The sequence below is a fragment of the Felis catus genome, chromosome B2, assembly GCF_018350175.1.
Source record: "Felis catus isolate Fca126 chromosome B2, F.catus_Fca126_mat1.0, whole genome shotgun sequence".
NCBI lineage: Eukaryota > Metazoa > Chordata > Mammalia > Carnivora > Felidae > Felis > Felis catus.
This window is the reverse complement of record NC_058372.1, coordinates 124,247,840-124,267,561: the sequence shown is the minus strand read 5'-3', so window position 1 is coordinate 124,267,561 and position 19,722 is coordinate 124,247,840. Positions and strand designations below refer to the sequence as shown.

Sequence of the window (19,722 nt, the reverse complement as noted above, 5' to 3'; positions counted from 1 at the left end):
CGCCAGCCTATAATTCTCATGTGATAAGTGACTGTGGAAGACTGCCAGTCATCTTTCAACACTATCCCCTCTGTTTTCCAAGAACAGAACTCTGGCAGACAGCTGCCCGAATAAAGACTACACTTCCCATCCTTCCTTGCGATGAAACGTTGCCATACAGCCGAATTCTGGCCAATGGGATGTACTCAGAAATGTCTCCCAGGTGGTGGCTAGGTGAACTGTTGGCTGGGGATGGGGCACCATCATGGACCACAAGATGGAGAAATAAAATCCTGGAAACAAGGATCTCAGATCATGTGGTTCAACCAATACTGACGTAAGTTTATGAAAAAGGAAAATAAACTTCTGCCCTGTATCAACTGCAATGAATTCTAATTAATAAAGCAATCTTTTCTTTCCTTTATCTAACCCTATCCCCTTGCCCATCTGATTCTCATGTTTTAGATCTTATTTATTTTAAATGTCACTTCTTAAGAATTGCCTTCTCTGTCTTCCTCTTCCTCTTCCCTCCATCAGGCCCCATTATAAATATACTTTTAGGTCCCTAGATTTTTCTTTCCTTGTATTCATCACAATTTATGTGTATTTATGTATTTCATTAATTTATACCTCCATCATTTGTCTCCAAACAGACTCCGTTTTTGTTTGGTTTTGGTTTCATTTTCTTCACCACAGGATCTTCTGTGGCTTGCGCAGTGCCTGGCACACAGGAAGTAATCAAATATTTGAAGAATAGGGGTGCCTGGGTGGTTTAGTCAGTTAAGCGTCTGACTCTTGGTTTTGGCTCAAGTCATGATCTCACAGTTTGTGGGTTCCAGCCCCGCATCGCACTCCACACTAATGGTGCGGAGCCTGCTTAGGATTCTCTCTCTGCCCCTCCCCCCCACCTCCCTCTCTCTGTGTCTCTCTCAATAAACAAACAAACAAACAAACAAACAAACTTTAAAACACAACTGAGAGGGGTTTAGAAACAGTCCTTCCATTTGGCCCATTTCTTCCTCCCCGGCCGAGACACTAAATGCAATGCTGGTACATAAAAGCACTCTCTCCTCCTCACTATAAGACCAGAATTCTAAATGGACATCCTGAAGCTTTGGTCTCCCAGATTCTCAGCCCTATAGCCATCAGCTCTTTTTCATCAGTTGCTCATCTTTGTATTTTCTGTAGATGTTTGGTTGGCTTTTGTTAAAAAATATAAAAATGCTTCAACAGCAAATGGCGTTCTCCTTCCCTTCCCCCAACCTGATCTCTTTCTTTCTCTCTTTCCCATTCTCTCTCTCTCTCTCTCTGTCTCTGTCTCTAACACACACACACACACACACACACACACACACACACACACACACACAGAACTAATCTAGTGGGAAAGAGACATTGATTCTTCCTTTGTATTTGAATCTAAGTCTTGAAACTAGTGACAGAATGCGCTGTCATGAAAGATACAGAAAACACACAGGACTCTGAACCACTGTTAGTTTTGCTCCTTATCAGCCTGTGACTTAATTTTTCTGTTCAATCATCTTTGGAATGAGAATGGTGATGGCTACCGCCTACTACCCTTTTAGAATAGGCTTAGACGGCAAGCAAGAAAACGCACTGTTTAAGAGCACACGCGCGGCCTCCAGCTGAATTACAGTTCAAATCCTGGCCCTGCCACTTTCCTTGATGTATGATCTGAGTATGAATGTAGAGTACTTACCAGAGTGTCTGATGCAGAATAAATGTTAATTAATTAGCCCCTGTCATTTTTCCTTTAAAAATTGTAAAGTATCCCACCAGCATTCATTTCTGTTACCCCAAGATGCATGCAAAGTAGAATGGCCAATAACAGAACGTTCATCCAATGCTTTCTCAGGATTCAGTATCACATCCTTCCTTATCCACAAAGCCGGCTGCCCTCCCCAGACAGAATGCTCCCTTTTGCAACATACTTACGTGAGAAAAGGCCAGCCACACAATTCCCCTTCAGTTTTAAAGACTCAGCTGGCTCTATGAGTTAATAACCTCGCTAAAGGTTATCTACCAGCAAGAAGGGTGGGGAAAAAAGTCCTAATTGCTCTAGTTGGAGATGTTATTAGTTTGTACCTGACTCCTATCAAGTCTGCATGGCATTTACAGAAAGGGCAGATACCAAGGGAAAATATTACCAAAGAGGACAAGTGTTGAACCTAAATACTAAATAGCTCCCTGCCGTCAACTAATCCATTTCTAAGGTAATCTACCTACAGAAAAACCTTTCTGATTCTACGGTCCAGATACTCGATTTGCTCAAGCTATAAAATTTTTATTTAGATCCCGGGGCCATTTTGATAAATCAAAATTGCCTTTTCTCCCCCTGCTGTTAGATAGTAAAATCCTGTAGAACAGGTCTTAGACTAAGTGATCTAACCTAATTTAATTTGTCAGAAGCAAGCACCACTGATTTTTTTTTTTTTTCTTAACCCTCCAATTACAGGTCTAGGGCCTTCTTTCTAAATGGGGACACTGCCATCGGAATCCTGAGTTCCATTATTAGTTAGTTAGTTTAATCTTAGGGAAACCTCTAAAAGAGCAAACCATATTATTTTCTCTTCCGGAATTTAATACAACTGCTACATACCTACTCTGAAGAGTGTGACACAGTTCAATTTTCATGTTTACAAACACTAGCAGATAGCAATATGTGAGCAAAATGCATGGCGTAGCTTTTTAAAATAGAGCACCTGGGGTTTGTCATAAAAATGTGCTATGCTGTGTTTAGACAGACATAAATAAAAACTGCATGGTGTGGCTTTATCGCTCCTGAAGTGCATACCAACGTTTGAAAATGCCTACCGTATTTCATGTTAAAACATTTTCTAGTACCTACAAAATATTTATCTCAAATGACTAGAAGAGTTTTACAGGAAATGCCCGGTTTAGATCATTTATCACGAGAACAAGCTATGTAGAAGCATCAAGGATAAATATACCTTTCACATGTACTGGGAATCCAGCCTTTCTTTGAGGACTCATCCAATTCTCTTTGTTCAATGTAATTTTAGGGAGAACAAGGGGCAAGAACATTTTAATATGGTAATGGTATTGGCAAAACAAGGGTTTATTTGAGAGTTTTTACAGGGCCATCATAAGTATTATAGAATCACAAGATAAAAGGGTACATGCTTTGAAAAGTACTAAAGTTACCACAGAAATTCTTCCAGCATAGAGACAGGGTATGAACATTATTATTATTTCTAAGCGAGAAATGCTATAATTTGGATAGGTCTTCATACACAAATAATCTAAATGTCAGAAGTAAATGACCATGGAGCCCTCCCTTGTGGGCCAAAGTAGTCAGACTGCTATCTCTAAAGTTCCATTTCGGGGGCACCTGGGTGGCTCAGTCAGTTAAGCGGCCGACTACGGTTCAGGTCATGATCTCGCGGTCTGTGAGTTCGAGCCCCGCATCGGGCTCTGTGCTGACAGCTCAGGGCCTGGAGCCTGCCTCTGAATCTGTGCCTCCCTCTCTCTCTGCCCCTTCTCTGCTTGGTCTCTGTCTCTCTGTCTCTCTCTCAAAAATAATAAACATTTAAAAAATTTTTAAAAAATAAAAAAAATAAAAAAAAATAAAGTTCCATTTGGTATGAATAATAATAATATCACTCTAAAGCATAGTTACCTCATCATTTATGTTTTAGCTGCTTGGCTCAAAATGTTTATCTAAAATAAAAGTATACTATAAGAAAATTAGCTTAGGGGCAGCTGGGGTGGCTCGGTGGGTTAAGCGTCTGACTTCGGCTCAGGTCATGATCTCACGATTCATGGGTTCGTGCCCCGCGTCACCTTCTGTGCTGACAGCTCAGAGCCTGGAGCCTGCTTCGGATTCTGTGTCTCCCTCTCTCTCTGCCCCTCCCTGTTCATACTCTGTCTCTCTCAAAAATAAACATAGAAAAGAAAAGAGAAGAAAATTAGCTTAAAGCTAGGTTTGTTGTGAGCTGAAATTTTTTCCCCCAAATTCCAATGCCTAAATGGTTAAAAATAACAGCATCGAGCAAAGGCCCTTATACTTTTAAGCATTTTGGAGATCTAATTATAAAGAACGGCAGGTCTGATTATGGCCTTCTTTTTTCTGACAATGCCTTATTTCTTCCCAGACATTAACAACGAGTACCAACGGCCTATTATGGTGTCATTAGAAAGTCGATGAAGATGGACTTTCCAGCATTTCCAGGAGAGTTAACATGTGTCAACTCCTGTCCCCAGCAAGGCTAGCAGAAGGCACTGCTGGGCTGCAGGTAGGGAGTGAGTGTAAGTTTTCAAAACAGGTGTTACTGTTGACACAACCATCAGACATTCTGCTTCTCCAAGGCTTTAAGAAGAATACGTACTTTTAATTTTTAAGACAAACTTGTGGATTCCATAAAAAGGTATATTCCTGGGAGAATATCCAGAATAATGGGAAATCTGTGAGATAGGTCTCTCAGCATGATACCACAGTTCACCCTCCAGTATACGGAGACTAAGAATAGGACGACTCAACAGACTGGACTTGGACGCCACAAAAGTGATTAATTAACACGGCAGCTGGCCTGGCCTCTCAGTGGCAGCACGGAGGAAGTGGAAAAGTAAAATAAGCCTAGAAGTGGTTGCTTTTCAGTTCCTGTGACTCCAGAGCTGCCGCACATGTGTCAGAGGACAAGGCAAAACTGTACATTTTGCAGAATCAAAGAGAGTTAAAGACGATTAAGATCTTAAGGATCAGTTAGCTCAGAGATTTTCAACGTTTCGGTGTTTAAGGATATTTCTAGATTAGAGCTCCTGGGTGGCTCAGCGGGGTGAGCGTCCGACTCTTGATTTCGGCTCAGGTCACGATCTCGCGGTTCGTGAGTTCGAGCCCTGTGTTGGGCTGTGCTCTGATAGTGCAGAGCCTGCTTGGGATCCTCTCTCTCCCTCTCTCTGCCCCTCCCCTGCTTGCACACACATGTTCTCTCTCAAAATAAATAAACTTTAACAACAAAAAAAAAGAATATTCCTAGATGCACCCACTGAGATTATGACTCAGCCGCAGCAGGCAGGAAGTAGTGGGAATATGTAACACTTCTAAAGCACCTGCTTTATGCCAGATACTGTGCTAAGTTCTTTACAAATATCACTTATTTAATTCTTGCAACAATCCTACTGGGTAGATGCCATTATATCCTCCATTTTAGATATGAGGAGACGAAGGCACAGAGTGATGAAGGAATCGGCCTGAGGACGCCCCAATAGAAAGTGAATAAGTGTTAAGTATTCAAACCCAGACAGGCTAGCTTCAGAGTCTCAGCTCTTTGTCACTCCACTAAATCACCCACGGACTACGGGCTATGGTGAGGCCCAAGGCATTAACAAAATGTCATCACTGAAATCATCTTTTCTTTTCTGAATGGAGAAACTCACACCCAGAAGAGTGAAATCTCTTATCTAAGACAAAAATCCTTCAGTGCATTTTCGGGAAGAAATCAACCATTATACGACACCCAACTGTTCTTAAATATTTCTCTATGCTTACTCCTCTAGGGGGGAAATGAACAGATGGCATTATTAAAAGCCAGCCCAGGGGTTTCAGCTGTGATTTTCTGACCAAGGTGCTGTTCTGGACACAGACTTCCATCCTCTTCTGCCCAACTCACCGTTCATTCACAGGAAATGACACGTTCCAGAGTCAGCATTAAGGGCTCCAAATCCTGGTGATTCTCAAGGGAGGGAAAAGGGCGAGGGGAAGGAGAGATACCATCCCCCAAAATGGTAAGTGAAGATACGGTTCATGTAATTTGAGGATGGAAAAGAAAGATGTGATTGTGATATGGTTCCTAAGGATGGTGTTCCTGTCCCTAAAGTGTCTATTCCAAAGCCTTAGTATGTGGGAAAACATCATTAGGTCCTCGCTGCGTTTTAACATAAATAGGCAGCCGAATATCCGGAATGATCAGGTCTACCCTAAGCTGGACCAACTCACGTACATTCTCGCAAAAAGTGATAAACACATCACCTGACAACATTAGACACGCAGGATCAGGCCCAAAATCATATGTGTCACTGAAAAGTTACCTTTTTACTCAGTTGTCATTTCTGTTCAGCAATCCAGGTAATTCTGGGGGACCATAAGCAAGGATAACCGTGCATTCCAGATGAAGGGGGTGCCAGTGTGACCACAGCGCAGAGGCATTTTCAAGGTAACAATGAGGGCGGGGGGCGGGGGGGAGGGGGGTTAGCTCGTTCCTGTTCTAATGACGTCAAACCAACCTTCATCACTTCCACCTGCAGGTCTTCATGGAGGGAAGGCGTCACTTTCACGGCATTCAGGATCTGATTGAGCAGCTGCTTCTCATCAGAATCTGTTTCCATGGATACAAACCTCTCTTCTGACAGAAGCTTCTGTAAAGAGGCACAAGGCAGTGATCACAGATAGGCTTCCCCCCCTGCTGCCTCATTCTGTTGTATCTTAGTAGGCACCGAGGGTAATTGTACTCGGGAGCCACGCAGGTGGAGGCCGGTAGGGCAGAACTCATGCCATGTGCCAGTGAAAAAGAGAAACGCATCGAACCCTTGGTCAACAGTTTGGGCAAAGACCTTTTGCTGCTATTAGGCAAGTCATTCTAAATAACACGGCAACCATTCAGGTCACGTGGTTGGTGGAGGCGGAGGATGAATGTGCCCTGGCGGGGGGGATTCGGCACCTTACAAAGGTCACATTCACGCACACCCTTCCTGAATGTGGCTTTCTCACAGGAGAGGAGAATGTCTTGTGGTCGACAAGTTCACTTTTCAGAAAAAGTTTACCTTTTTACTTTACCAAAGAAGCGCTCACGAATTCACACATCTTCATGCATTTTCAGCAGAAAAGGAATCCCACAAAAACCGAATGAGAGGACATTCGCTTTCACGAGGTCTCTCAGGAAACGTTACACCTCACAGCTCTTTTGTATTTGGGGACAACTCTTATTTTCTAGAAAATTCTATCTTCGATTGTACCACAACCCGCCTCCTACAACTTCTACTCCTTCATCTTTCGCCGGAGCCACAAGGACTAAGCTAAAATATCTGAAGTCAGCTATGAGGTCCACTTCAGTCTTTTCTTCTCTATACAAGACCTCCTGGGGCATCTTTAAATGTTCTTGGTGTGATACGGTTTCATAAATATTCTTCATAAATACTCATAAATACTCTTCATAAATATTCATAAATACTCCAGAGTGAATGTCACACATTAAGGGTGGTCCGACATTAAAGAATAATGCAACCAAGAGTGCCCCCTAAGGTCAACTGTGAACTTTGGGTGATTGTGTGTCACTGTAAGTGGATCGTTGGCCAAAGTGTACCATTTGGGGCCCCTGGGTGGCTCAGTCTGTTAAGCATCTGACTCTTGTCGGCTCATATCGGCTCAAGTCATGATTACATGGTCATGGGATGGAGCCCCATGTTGGGCTCCACACCGAATGTGGAGCCTCCTTGGGATTCTCTCTCTCTCTCTGCCCGCCCCCCTCACAACTTGTGCTTTTTTTCTCTCTCTCAAAATAAATAAATAAACTTAAAAAAATGTACCATTCTGGTGAGTGATGCTGTTCATGGAGGAGGTTATGAATGGGTAGGGTAGGGAGTATATGGGAAAGCTGTGCACTTCTTATCAATGTCACTGTAAATCTGACATTGCTCTTAAAAAAAGGAAAAAAAGTCTTAAAAATGTTTAAGATGGCAGAAGGGAAAGGCAAAAAGAAATGGGGTCTTCGGTGGCACCACTGAGCTGTTGAATCAGACCCAGAACTGACCACCACCAGAATTCTCGTTATGTGAGATGACTAAATGGGTTTATTGCCTAAAACCAAAAACTGAAAAACGGCAATGTAGAATTTTAATTATAGTCTCGGATCAAACGAGCTTAGCTGCAAGTCACGGTACATTCTATGCTGACTTGCCCTGAAATCCTTAATTCTCATTCACCAGGGCTTCAATTAAGCTATTCTTCCCATTCTGTCCTGAGGCAGTCCATTTTTGAGACCCTGGTGAAAGATTCTGTATTTATCCCTTTTAAATTTATCCTCGTCCCGTTCAGGGTAGAGCCGCAGTGGTGAAGAACTTTTAGAATTCCGATTCACCTTGGGTAAGGACTCCCTCTCGTAGCAGAATGTCACTGCAGATCCAGAACACAAGTATTTCGAACCTTCTTAGGACTGCCTGACCTTCTGGCCATATCCTTTCAAAAGAGGTTTTTTTCACTACCACACAGTGCATGCCAGGTACCCCAGAGTTAAAGTTGACATTCAAACCTGTTTTTACTTCAAGTGATAAAGACTGCAAAGGCCTACAAAAGTGCCTACACTTGACAGTAGGTGACAGACGGTGGTAAGAATACCCAGTGCCCACTCATTAGAATTAACAGATAAAGCAAGACCTTAAGAACATGGTTCTGTAAGCTTAGAGTGTCTGGGGGTTAAGAAATAACTACATGGGAAATCCATACAATATTAGAGAAAAGGAAACACACAGGTTAACACAAACTCCCATTCATATTCATGGCTGGCCCAAGGAGAAAACAAGGAGTATTTAATAACATTGACAATGTTTAACAATGTTTAATACTGGGGCGCCTGGGTGGCTCGGTCGATTGAGTGGGCAACTCTTGATTTCAGCTCAGGTCATGATCCCGAGGTCATGGGATTGAGCCCTGAGGTGGGATCCTCACTGAGCATTGAGCCTGCTTGGGATATTCTCTCTCTCTCTCTCTTTCTCTCTCTCTCTCCCTCCCTCCCTCCCTCCCTCCACCCCTCTCCACATACATGCATGCTCTCTTTCTCTCTCTCTCAAAAAAAAATCTAATATTAACATGTACATTATCTAATTCCAATCCACTGGAAAAAGAAGAGTCTTAGTTTTCTCATTCATATGTATTGACTTTTTTTTAATGTTTACTTATTTATTTGACAGAGGAAGAGACAGAGAGACGGGGAGAGAGAATGCCAAGCAGGCTCTGTGCTCTCAGCCCAGAGCCAGACGCTGGGCTTCAACTCACGAACCGTGAGATCATGATCCGAACCTAAATCAAGAGTCGGACACTTAACCAACTGAACCACCCAGGCACCCCATCAGAGGTATTAACTCTTAAGAGGCATTAGGGACTTCTCTGGACTTAAAGGATGAAATAATACATACTAATGTGAAAAGACATCTGACAAATGCTACCCATCCATGGCCACACTGCATAAACCCCATAGGCTTGAACTACACAGTGCTTTGTCACTTAGAAACCAAACTGCTTCAAAGTCAATGCATTTATATAGCCATCACCTTTGCACTGTTCGAATTAGACCTATTACATATGGTGTAAAATATACAGGAGCAAATGCTCAGAGAAGGAAAGTGTTCAAGCAATCTGACTTTTGTTGTCTTCTTTTCTTCTTCTTTTTTTTTTTTTTTTAATTTTAGAGAAAGAGAGAGCATGTGAGCAGGGGAGAGGGGCATAGGAAAAGAGAGAGAGAATCCCAAGCAGGGTCCACATCTAGCATGGAGCCCATTGTGGGGTGTGATCCCATGACCCAGGCATCATGATCTGAGCTGAATCAAGAGTCAGACTCTCAATGGACTGAGCCACCCAGGCACCCCTGGCTTTTCTGATCACACCAAATTTCTTTTTGGCCCTCCAATTTTGCTCTGGAAACAAAACACATGAGTTCATTCACTAACCTAACTGTAAAATGGAAAACAAGATAAAATCTTTCCAGTTTACTATTAATTCTCCTTACGCAGAACCACAGATGTTGAATTGATATAAGATTTTACTTGGTATAGAACTTGAGATGTTTCTCGGGGGATCAAGAGATCCTGGGCTCTCCTAAAGCTGGCCATCCTCCAAAACATTTCATTTCTATGCGAGCCTAGCTGGGTCCCCAGGAATCAGTATCAGATGACAAAGGCTCAGCAAGATAATGCGATCCACAGAGAAATGCTGGTAAATGTAAGAAAATCCTCTGTCCTCTGTGGTTATTACCTAGTTCAATCAAATTGTGGTCTGGGTCTTTGACGGCTAGTATTCAAAATGTTAAGTATTTGTTCTTTCAACGCCAAAGTAGCCTGTCAATTTCTGTCACCTGACTGCACCCAGTGAGAGCCTTACCTGTATTCCTGCCAAGGCATGTTGGGCCAGTTTCACATTCTTGGATTCCAAAGCCAACTGGAGAGGTAGCAAGCATTTCTCCCTGGCAAACACATAAATAAGGACAACAAAACACATGAGCTCAGCAAGGCTGGCAGTCAAATGATTGAAGCCTTATGTACACCCACTCCCAAATGCTGGGACACACATACATAAAAACTCTAACCAACGATAAAAATGCACAGGGACCTAAAAAAGCCACAGCTAAAGAAATATGAACAGAAATGATAGCATATCAGCACTTGCCTTGGCTACAGGAAGAGCCAACACAAGGACTCTCAAACAACTGATTTGACGCACAAATTATTACATGGTGCGATTCTTACCAGTCCATGAACATGCCTTGCTCTTTCCTAAATATACTTGCTTATACCCAGTACATCTGGGGTGAACAAGTCTAGAAAGCACCATTAGAATAGATTTCTAGGCCTTGCTCATGCCTCTCTCTTACCTACAAAGAGAATGCATCACCACCACTACTGTGCCTCATCAATATAAACTGAAAGTCTATTTTGTCAGTTTCTCTCCCATTCAAAATGTTGCACAATCATTTATAATTTGTAAATTTGCTTTTTAGCCTCCATCAGGCAGATCTGAATTCTGTGATGGGTTCCTAATAAACATGTTTCCAAGACAGAATGATAAACAAAATAGCAACAGCTTTGACCAATGAGAAGTACCTAGTGCCATGGGAGAGATGAAAAAGACCTATGTGGAGAGGTACTTGGGGTATTTTTAAAATATTTATTTATTTATTTTGAGACAGAGTTAGAGAGCGAGCAGGGGAGAGGCAGAGAGAGAGAGACAGAGACAGAGAATCTCAAGCAGGTCAGCACAGAGCCTGATGTGGGGTTTGAACTCATGACCTGAGCCAAAATCCAGAGTCAGACACTTAACCGACTGAGCCACCCAAGTGCCCTGGATATTTTAAAGCTTAAAAACAAATAAATGGGGACTAAAATACGTTAGGAATAAACCAAAAGGGCTACCAAAAAAAAAATCTTTCTGTTAGAACATTCACTCTAAATAATTAAACAACAGTCCAAGAATTTTAATCAACCTGTTATTTCCCCATGGAGTTATACTGGTATAACCAATGAAATGTTCCTTAATTTTACCAGGTTCCTCCACCCCACTTTAACTGCAGCAATATCATTTTTATCTATTCAGCATAAACCGAAAGATTGATTGACTTTAGGGAGTATAAAAGCTATAGGGTAAGATTATAAGATTTCATCTTTGGAGAAATAAGGGCCACTGTTGTAGAACCCAATGAAACACAAAGTTAATTATAGCTTTGATTCCTTCCTATCTGTCCGGCAGCTCTACTGCTTTTCTATGGAACCTTCCATCAGCAGAACAAAGACAGACTCCACCAGAAAGAACATCCACCTTCCCAATCCTTCTCACCTCTCCCCTCACCAACCCAATGCTGCAATAGCCTCTTTTACGTGACAATCGATGAACTCTACAACCATTTTTCATTAGACACATCCTGTGACAGATGGGTAAGTTACCCAACTGTGTTACTTCCAGCGGGGTGGCTGGAATTTTGTCACCGTACTGTTATTACCAGCTTCACTACCATTACAAGACACACGCGTCTGCACCCTCAGTTAAAGCAGGAGTAGTTGATTTTTCCAAATTCGTTTTTTCTTTTGTTTAATCATAACCAGTTTATAAGCTGGAAAAATTATCCGGAAGGGTGGAAGTTGAGAAGTAGGAATGAGAGGCAGATGGAGTATAAGCCAGAATAACCACAGAAGTTCACCTATAAACCCTTGAAACAATCAAATTTCCATCAGGATTCATTCACCGTGAAAGATCTTTCACATTCAGAGTGAGATCTGACAGTGAAGGTGCAGGACCAATGAGCGAGCACGAAGGCCCTTAACTCTTACAGCCTCGCAGCTTGGGGAAGGGCAAGTCTCTGTCGAGCGGCCGTGTGCTGAAAATCCGTAAGTATCACACATTACTCACTAAGGGCAGCAAACAAGAGTGGAGACCACATTCAGCAAATAGGGCACACCTGGAAATGCCGAACCTTCTGACCTTGGGAAGCAGCATTATGTTTGCATACAAACAGTTGCAGACTCTGTTGTAGGTAATTGATGAATCATGGGAATCTACCCCCCCAGACCAAGAGCACATTGTATACACTGTATGTTAGCCAACTTGACAATAAGTTATATTAAAACAACAACAACAACAAGAAACAAAACACTGCAGACTCCTATTGCTTGGCCACCTTCAGAAATAGTCCGTGAAATCCACATTCCACCTTCTCATCTAGATATACATTCACATGATTTATCTTCAGACCTCAGCCAGGCTACGAACAAGTGTGAGGGCCACCAGGTTGCACCCCGATTCTAGAGGACATCACTGATTGGCTTGCTCCCTGTGCTAGTCTTCTTGGTCACCAGACAGGACCGAAAGATGTAAGCGGTTCCGCTAGGCTTTGGCTGACTTGAAAGGTATCAGAATTTGGTGGAAAGAACATGGGCTATGGAATCACACAGAGCCAGATTCAAACTTTAACTATAAGCTGTAGAATCCCAATCAAGATACTTAACTTTGTTGGATATTAGCTTCCCATTACATAAGAAGGGCAACTGAAGACCAACCCAGCAGGACTGCAGTAAGGAGTACAAATAATACATATCAGGGGCTGGCAAATTTCTTCTGCAGATAATAAATATTTTAGGCTTTCCTGTCCATAGTGTCTCTGTCCTAAGTACTCAGCTGTACCACAGCACAAAAGCAGTCGTAGATAATACACAAATCAATAAACAGGGATATGTCCCAATAAAACTTTATTTGTAGGGGTGCCTGGGTGGCGCAGTCGGCTAAGCGTCCGACTTCAGCCAGGTCACGATCTCGCGGTCCGTGAGTTCCAGCCCCGCGTCGGGCTCTGGGCTGATGGCTCAGAGCCTGGAGCCTGTTTCTGATTCTGTGTCTCCCTCTCTCTCTGCCCTTCCCCCGTTCATGCTCTGTCTCTCTCTGTCCCAAAAAATAAATAAACGTTGAAAAAAAAATTTTTTTAACTTTATTTGTAGAAACAGGCAACAGGCCAGATTTGGCCTATAGGCTATAGTTTGCCCCATCCTGATATAGACAAAGGCCCAGCAGAGATCGTGATTTGCAGCACAGGATAATAAGATCTAATCTTCTCACAGTATGCAGAAAGATTTTGCACAGGACGTGGAGCTAATTGTCCTGGGAGGGTTTTGGCAAAACCAAGCTCTCTTCTAGAGAGAGATCTTAGACTACCAAGATGTCTCTTGGAAAATAAGTGTTTTGAGAAAGCAGATAGATTTCATCTAGGTACTGAGCCAAGGCACTGCATCCACCCAAGCATCTATTCAACCAACATCTGAGTGCCTCATGTATGCAAGGTACCATCACGGGTGCTCGGAAAAATCTGGCCAGAAACACAACAGAACAGGTACTCGCTTTCATTTCATTCAAAGAATGAAATGAGGAAAAAATAAAATTAGCACTTACTTCTGATTAGTGTACCTGTCACTTCCACCTTAAAATAGGTGTTTTTACCCCATTTTACATTTAAGAAAATGGACGTTCAGAGAGGTTCTACAGACTGCCCAAGGCTACACAGCTAAAATCTATTAGAGACAATCCAAATGTCCATCTGACTCTCAAGCCAAGTTCCTTCCAGCACCCTTTGGTCTCAAAAGATCTGAGCAGAGTTAGAATAGATTTGTTTCCTAACCTTTTTGGGATCACAAGCACAAAATATCTGGCACAGGACCCTCTTCCTAGAGAAATGCAGAAATCATTTCAGAGGACTCATGAGTCCCCCAAACCCCAATTTCACATTGGGATCCACGATGAAGGCCCCCTGACCTCAAGGGAAAGGACCCTGCCCAACACGGCGGATATTTTGGTGTGTCAAAGAGAGTCATGTTCCCTGACTGGGCTTAGAGTTCCACAAGGATAGGCTTTGAAGTGATGTTATGCTGAGCCTGGGGCAGAGAAGTAGGTTCTTTGTGGGGGGGGGGCCCGGAAGACGGGAGGTAAGGGGTTGCGGGGGGGGGGGGGGGGGGGGCCGGAAGACGGGAGGTAAGGGGAATGACTGTCTTTAGCATTCAAGGTGTCTCCTCCCCTCAGACCCAGCAGAGTCCCAAATTAGCATCACAAGCCTCAGTTCCTGACTCCAACAGGAAATGAACACATGGGAAACGAAGCTCATGGGGCACAAATGATTTCCTTGTTTGCCCTGTGATACCATCAAGATCCTGATGCCCTGGTTGTGTCTGTGTGTGTGTGTGTGATTTTAATAAAAAAAAATACAGGCCTGTTAGTTAGGTCTCAGGATGAAATTCATAATGGAGATGCGAGGCGGCACACAGTCCCCTTTGCACATACTGTATTGGAATAAATCATCTTTTGATCTTTCTAGATGCTGCCTCATTAGGAAAAGGGCATACCAAAAATCAATATTCAGTTACATTAAGTGATTATTTTTTATGCACAGGCATGTGCAAGGTCCCTCTTGCCTAATTAAATACAGGCAGTGGCCCCAGGTTTCGTGTCCTGACATGCGATTATTTCTTAAAGAAGAATTAGTTGTGTTGCATATGCATGAGGAAGACGTCATCCCGGGACACTGCCTGATATGTCAAGGAGACTAAACCTATTTCCTTTACTGTGCTGTCATGGGTCACAGACCAGCCTCACTGGGTTGGAAGATGACAATGAACAAAGGGAAATTAAAATAGGTGAATAAGGGGAAGTCGCGATTTACCCAAAATTAGCTTTCTATACGAACGTCAGTAGGGGCTTCAAGTAAAACCAAATTCCTGAAGGTGGGGCTGGTTTCTTTTTGATTAACCACAGGGGGAAGAGCACAAAGATACTTCGGATTTCTAAAGTCTGCTGACACGCTCCAATTCTAGGATGCTAGGATCTAAGCCATGAATTCAGCAACTGTCTGCATTGCTTCACATAATAACCATGGCTCTGGCTGAGAATCAGAGGCTTGCGTGGGCAAAGTCCCGTGGTCACATATTCACATTTATATTTTCCTTACAACTTTTCAAAAAAAATTTTTTTTCGACGTTTATTTATTTTTGGGACAGAGAGAGACAGAGCATGAACCGGGGAGGGGCAGAGAGAGAGGGAGACACAGAATCGGAAACAGGCTCCAGGCTCTGAGCCATCAGCCCAGAGCCCGACGCGGGGCTCGAACTCCCGAACCACGAGATCGTGACCTGGCTGAAGTCGGACGCTTAACCGACTGCGCCACCCAGGCGCCCCACCTTACAACTTTTCAAAGTAGAGATTTCATTGTCAACAAGACGAAGAGACAGATTACCTGCCCAAGCTCACAGGTTGGTAAATGAAACAGTTGTGACTTAATCTCGTACCATGTGGCTTCAAAACCCATAGCCTAGGTCTCCGCGAGGCTTTTACCAGCAGACAGCTCCCCACTGACGGCGGAATATGACAGACACATCATTTTATAAATAGCATTCAAAGGTCGCCCAGGTTAAAAGACTGGGGACAGGCATCGGACAAATAATATAAATTATCTTATTTTGAGCGATTGTTGATGAAACAACGCATTGTATTTGACAGCCGGTATGTCGTTATGAGAAGGTATCCGCAGTTTGGATGAAGGGGGAAATGTGGCTTTCAAACCAGTCGCTGAGTTCAGCCTCCGGCCATCCGCTTCTCCTCGTAGCCACAAACTTTCCTAATTTGAGTACCAGTGAGGGAGGTTTCTCACTGCTCCCCCTCCCCACTTGTGTGACACTTGGGGACATGACTGTGTTTATGAATACTGAGGCTTTAAACAGTTTGTGTTGGCACTGATGAATTTGCATTGACTACGTTTTGCCAGAATCAATTCCACTGAATCAACTGGAAGTGAATTCATTCCTTAATAAATTTTCTCTGCAGTGCCTTTAAAAGAGTTTACCTTTTTGGGGTGCCTGGATGGCTTAGTCGGTTAAGCGTCTGACTCTCGTGTTCAACTCAGGTCATGATCTCAAGGTTCATGAGTTTGAGGTCTGCATCAGGCTCTGCACCCAGCCTGCTTGGGATTCTCTTTCTCTCTCCCTCTGTCCCTCTCTCCCGTGTTCTCTCCTCTCTCTCTCTCTCTCTCAAAATAAATAAACTTAAAAAAAAAGTTTCCATTTTATTTGTTTTCATGTCTAATTTAATAAAATTATTTTTATCAGTATCAATCCTTTTCTATTTCATAACGAAGATTAGATTCACCCTCCAGGAGCTTTTTTAGGTGTTATGAATGCAACTATCAACAACATAAAATTCCTTCTCTCCTATGGGCTTTCAAGACCCCTTAGCAAGCCTACTGCAATTAAGTTGAGCATACGAAGTGGCCATTTTTGTAGATTGGAAAGGTTTGAATATCAACAATTTTATATGATTCTATTTTTTTAAATCCCAAATAATAGAATATGGTTATGCTCATATTTTCTCTCAAAATATATGCTTTCACTATCTATCGTTTTATTGTAAAAGGCTTACATGTACATAAAAACATTCAAGCAGTAGAAAGGGTTATATATATAGCAGTGAAAATCAACTAGGGCACTCTCAGGAGACCTGGGCTAAATGTTGACGATGGGTGTTTTCGGACGTAGCACGGGGGAATCTTCTGTTGTTTTATACTTTCTATTTGTATCAATTGTTTTTATTAAGAGAATTTTTTTAATGTTTATTTTTTGAAGGAGATAGAGACAGAGCGTGAGTGGGAGAGGAGGAGAGAGACAGGGAGACACAGAATCCGAAGCAGGCTCTGGGCTCTGAGCTGCCAGCACAGAGCCTGACATGGGGCTTGAACCGATGAACCGTGAGATCATGACCTGAGCCGAAGTCGGACGCTCAACTGACTGAGCCACCCAGGCACCCCTGTATCAATTTTTATATGATAATTTTAGAATATACTTGTATAATCTGAACAGAATATTTTTTAAAGCCATAAAGCCACTGGCTCCTTACAAAGATAACCATCACTGTGTTTCCCTCTGTTCGGCTCACAAGGTGAGTTACTTTGTTTGTATGGCGGCAAAATATTAAATATAGAACTAATTTTCTTCCATTTCTTACTGCTACTTACATTGACGGGCCATGCATTCTTTATAGCAATTGTACCAGCTGTTCTGGTCTATAAACAAAGCCTCCATGTACAAGACAGCCACACTATGCTAATTGACTTCTTTTTGTAATGAAGGACAACTATAGGCAATGAAGTAGGCTGATCAATCATCTGAAAGCTTGTAGATATGATCTATATTCTACCATTGCTGTCTGATACGTCTAATGGCTCTTATATAGTAGCTGGGTATATGTACGGAAGTGGATTAAATTTGTTCAAACTCTAGAATTTACCTTGAAAATCTTATTTTTCTAACATCTATGAGACAAGCTTGTTTTCCTGACATTTCTTTTTTTTTTTTTTAATAAAAGAAGGCAATTCCGAAGAAAACAAGTTGCAAAAGAGAAAGCAACATAAACACAAAAACTATTTTGTTACGTTATTGTGATAGGACACCGGTAAACCCACTTACCTTTTCCATTTCAAACTCTTCTACTAACATTCTGACAATATTTTAAAAATACAGAACACTACAGGTCAAGAAAACAATTCGTAAATACAGTTTTATTCATTTTGAAAATATTTGCCCACTTTTACTGAGAACTTATTCAGTTCTAGGTGTGCAACATAATGATATATGCATATACTGCAAAATCATTGTCGCAGTAAGTTTAGTTCACATCCATCACCACACAGTCACAATTTTTTTCTTGTGATGAGAACTTTGACGAGGCCTTTCTTAGCAACATTCAAAATATACAACAGCGTTGCTAAAACTATAGTCACATGCTGTGCATGACATCCTAGAATTTATTTATCTTTGAAAAAAAAATAAAGATGCATTATGGCTTGGTATTTTCACCTACAATCTGGGATTATCAATAAAATATACATTCTATGTAATCAGGTGCAAAAACACTGCAGTTTCCTTTTTTTTTTTTAATTTCTAGAGGAAAGGAGACATGAAGTCCATATTAATCATAAGGGAGGTTGCTCTGGAATTCTTTTTTTTTTTTTTTTTTTTTTTTTTTTACAACTATCGAGCATTTATTACATTCAGGGCACTGCGCTTGGTACTGAGAACAGAACAGAGGGAGAAGCAGTCATCATTCCTGTCCAAGATACAGGCAAGTGTCAGTTCACCTCCTGATCATCAAAAGAAGGAAAATGCCTGAGAAGTGTTAGCATCAGGGCTATTAAGATTAGTTAGCTGAGGCTTTAGTTAACTAAAGGTAAGTCCAGTAAAAAGACCAAAGCAAGTGGCCTTCTCCTTCCACCGGACACAACCTGCTGTGTTGGACACAACATACCGGTTTTCTTTGGCTCGAGGGTTCTGTCATTTTCAACCAGAGGATCCTTAATTGATACATGGGAGAGCAGCCATGCAAGTATAGAGACGCCATTTATCGAAGCCTCTAAGGGCTTAGGCACATGATCGACTTTAAGTTTTACGCCAACCCAATGAGGAGGGACAAACAGTATCCGCATTTATCGATGAGGGAGAAGAGGAGAAGAGGAAAATTCACTCCTGGAAAAGTGGTGGCGGAGTAACTGGACCCATGAACCCAAGCTCCTCCATAGCATGTGACCTTAATGGTTATCATTTTGTCACTCTCAAACCCGGTTCCAAGACTGGGTTAAGCATTTTACACACAATAAGCCTGTGAAGGACCTTTCATGACAAACAAACAAAAAGCCCAACCTCCTTTCTTTCTGTCCATTGTCTATCCAACCTTGCATTTCCTCGTATTACCTCCCATGGCAATCATTTACACACTGACTTTTACATTTTTCCACTGTGAGACACTGTAAAGCACTCCTCACCTCCATTAACACACTTAGCAATTCCTCACATGACCTCTTCTTGTGACACCATGGAAAGGTTTATTCTTTAAGACTTCCATAAACAAAAGTTTGTCAGGAGCTATCAAGAGCTTAAAAACATAACTATGCTTTCATGGAGGATCTTCTATTCCATAAAACTTTTCTAAAGAAATCATTATGCATGCAGCAAAGCTTTGGATGTGAAGATTTTTTTTTACCGTCATTTTATTTATAACAGAAATAAGGTTAAATAAATCATGGCACATCTATAGAATGGAGTAAGAGGCAACAATTAAAAGTATTCTGAAAAGTTTTCATTGACACAAGAAAATGCTTTGGAATCTTATGCCAAAAAATTAAAGAATGAGAACGAACAGAGAATATATACCATAGCGTGGACCCCACTCTTAAATAAACAATCACATACAATTGCAGAATGGGTGGAGGAGAACGAGAGGCTGGAAAGAAATTCCTCAAACCATGTTCAGAATGTCTCTCTGCCTTTTGGGAATATGGGTGATCTTGGTGTTAGTATTTATATGTTTCTACATTAAAAAAAAATTTCAAGAATATATTACCTTTAGAAATAAAAAGTAGAGATAGCCCTATACTACACTAGCAAAAACACCCTCTGATTCTCCTTCAAAGCTTCTGGTCTGGGCCT

At 41.9% G+C, this 19,722-nt stretch overlaps 1 protein-coding gene across 6 annotated transcripts in view; it reads right to left on the bottom strand.

Moving 5' to 3' along the window:
- The window catches only part of ARFGEF3 (ARFGEF family member 3), a 185,630-nt gene that overhangs the window by 129,375 nt on the left and 36,533 nt on the right, over positions 1-19,722 (bottom strand). For 3 of the 6 annotated variants that reach the window (XM_045058104.1, XM_045058105.1, XM_045058107.1), the window contains 2 exons: positions 10,109-10,190; positions 6,244-6,375 (listed from right to left, as the gene is read on the bottom strand). In XM_045058104.1, the coding sequence (XP_044914039.1) occupies positions 6,244-6,375; positions 10,109-10,190 (214 nt within the window). Of the gene's footprint in view, positions 1-6,048; positions 6,188-6,243; positions 6,376-10,108; positions 10,191-19,722 lie in introns of those variants that run through there. The other 3 variants (XM_045058106.1, XM_045058108.1, XM_045058109.1) reach the window with 2 other exon arrangements.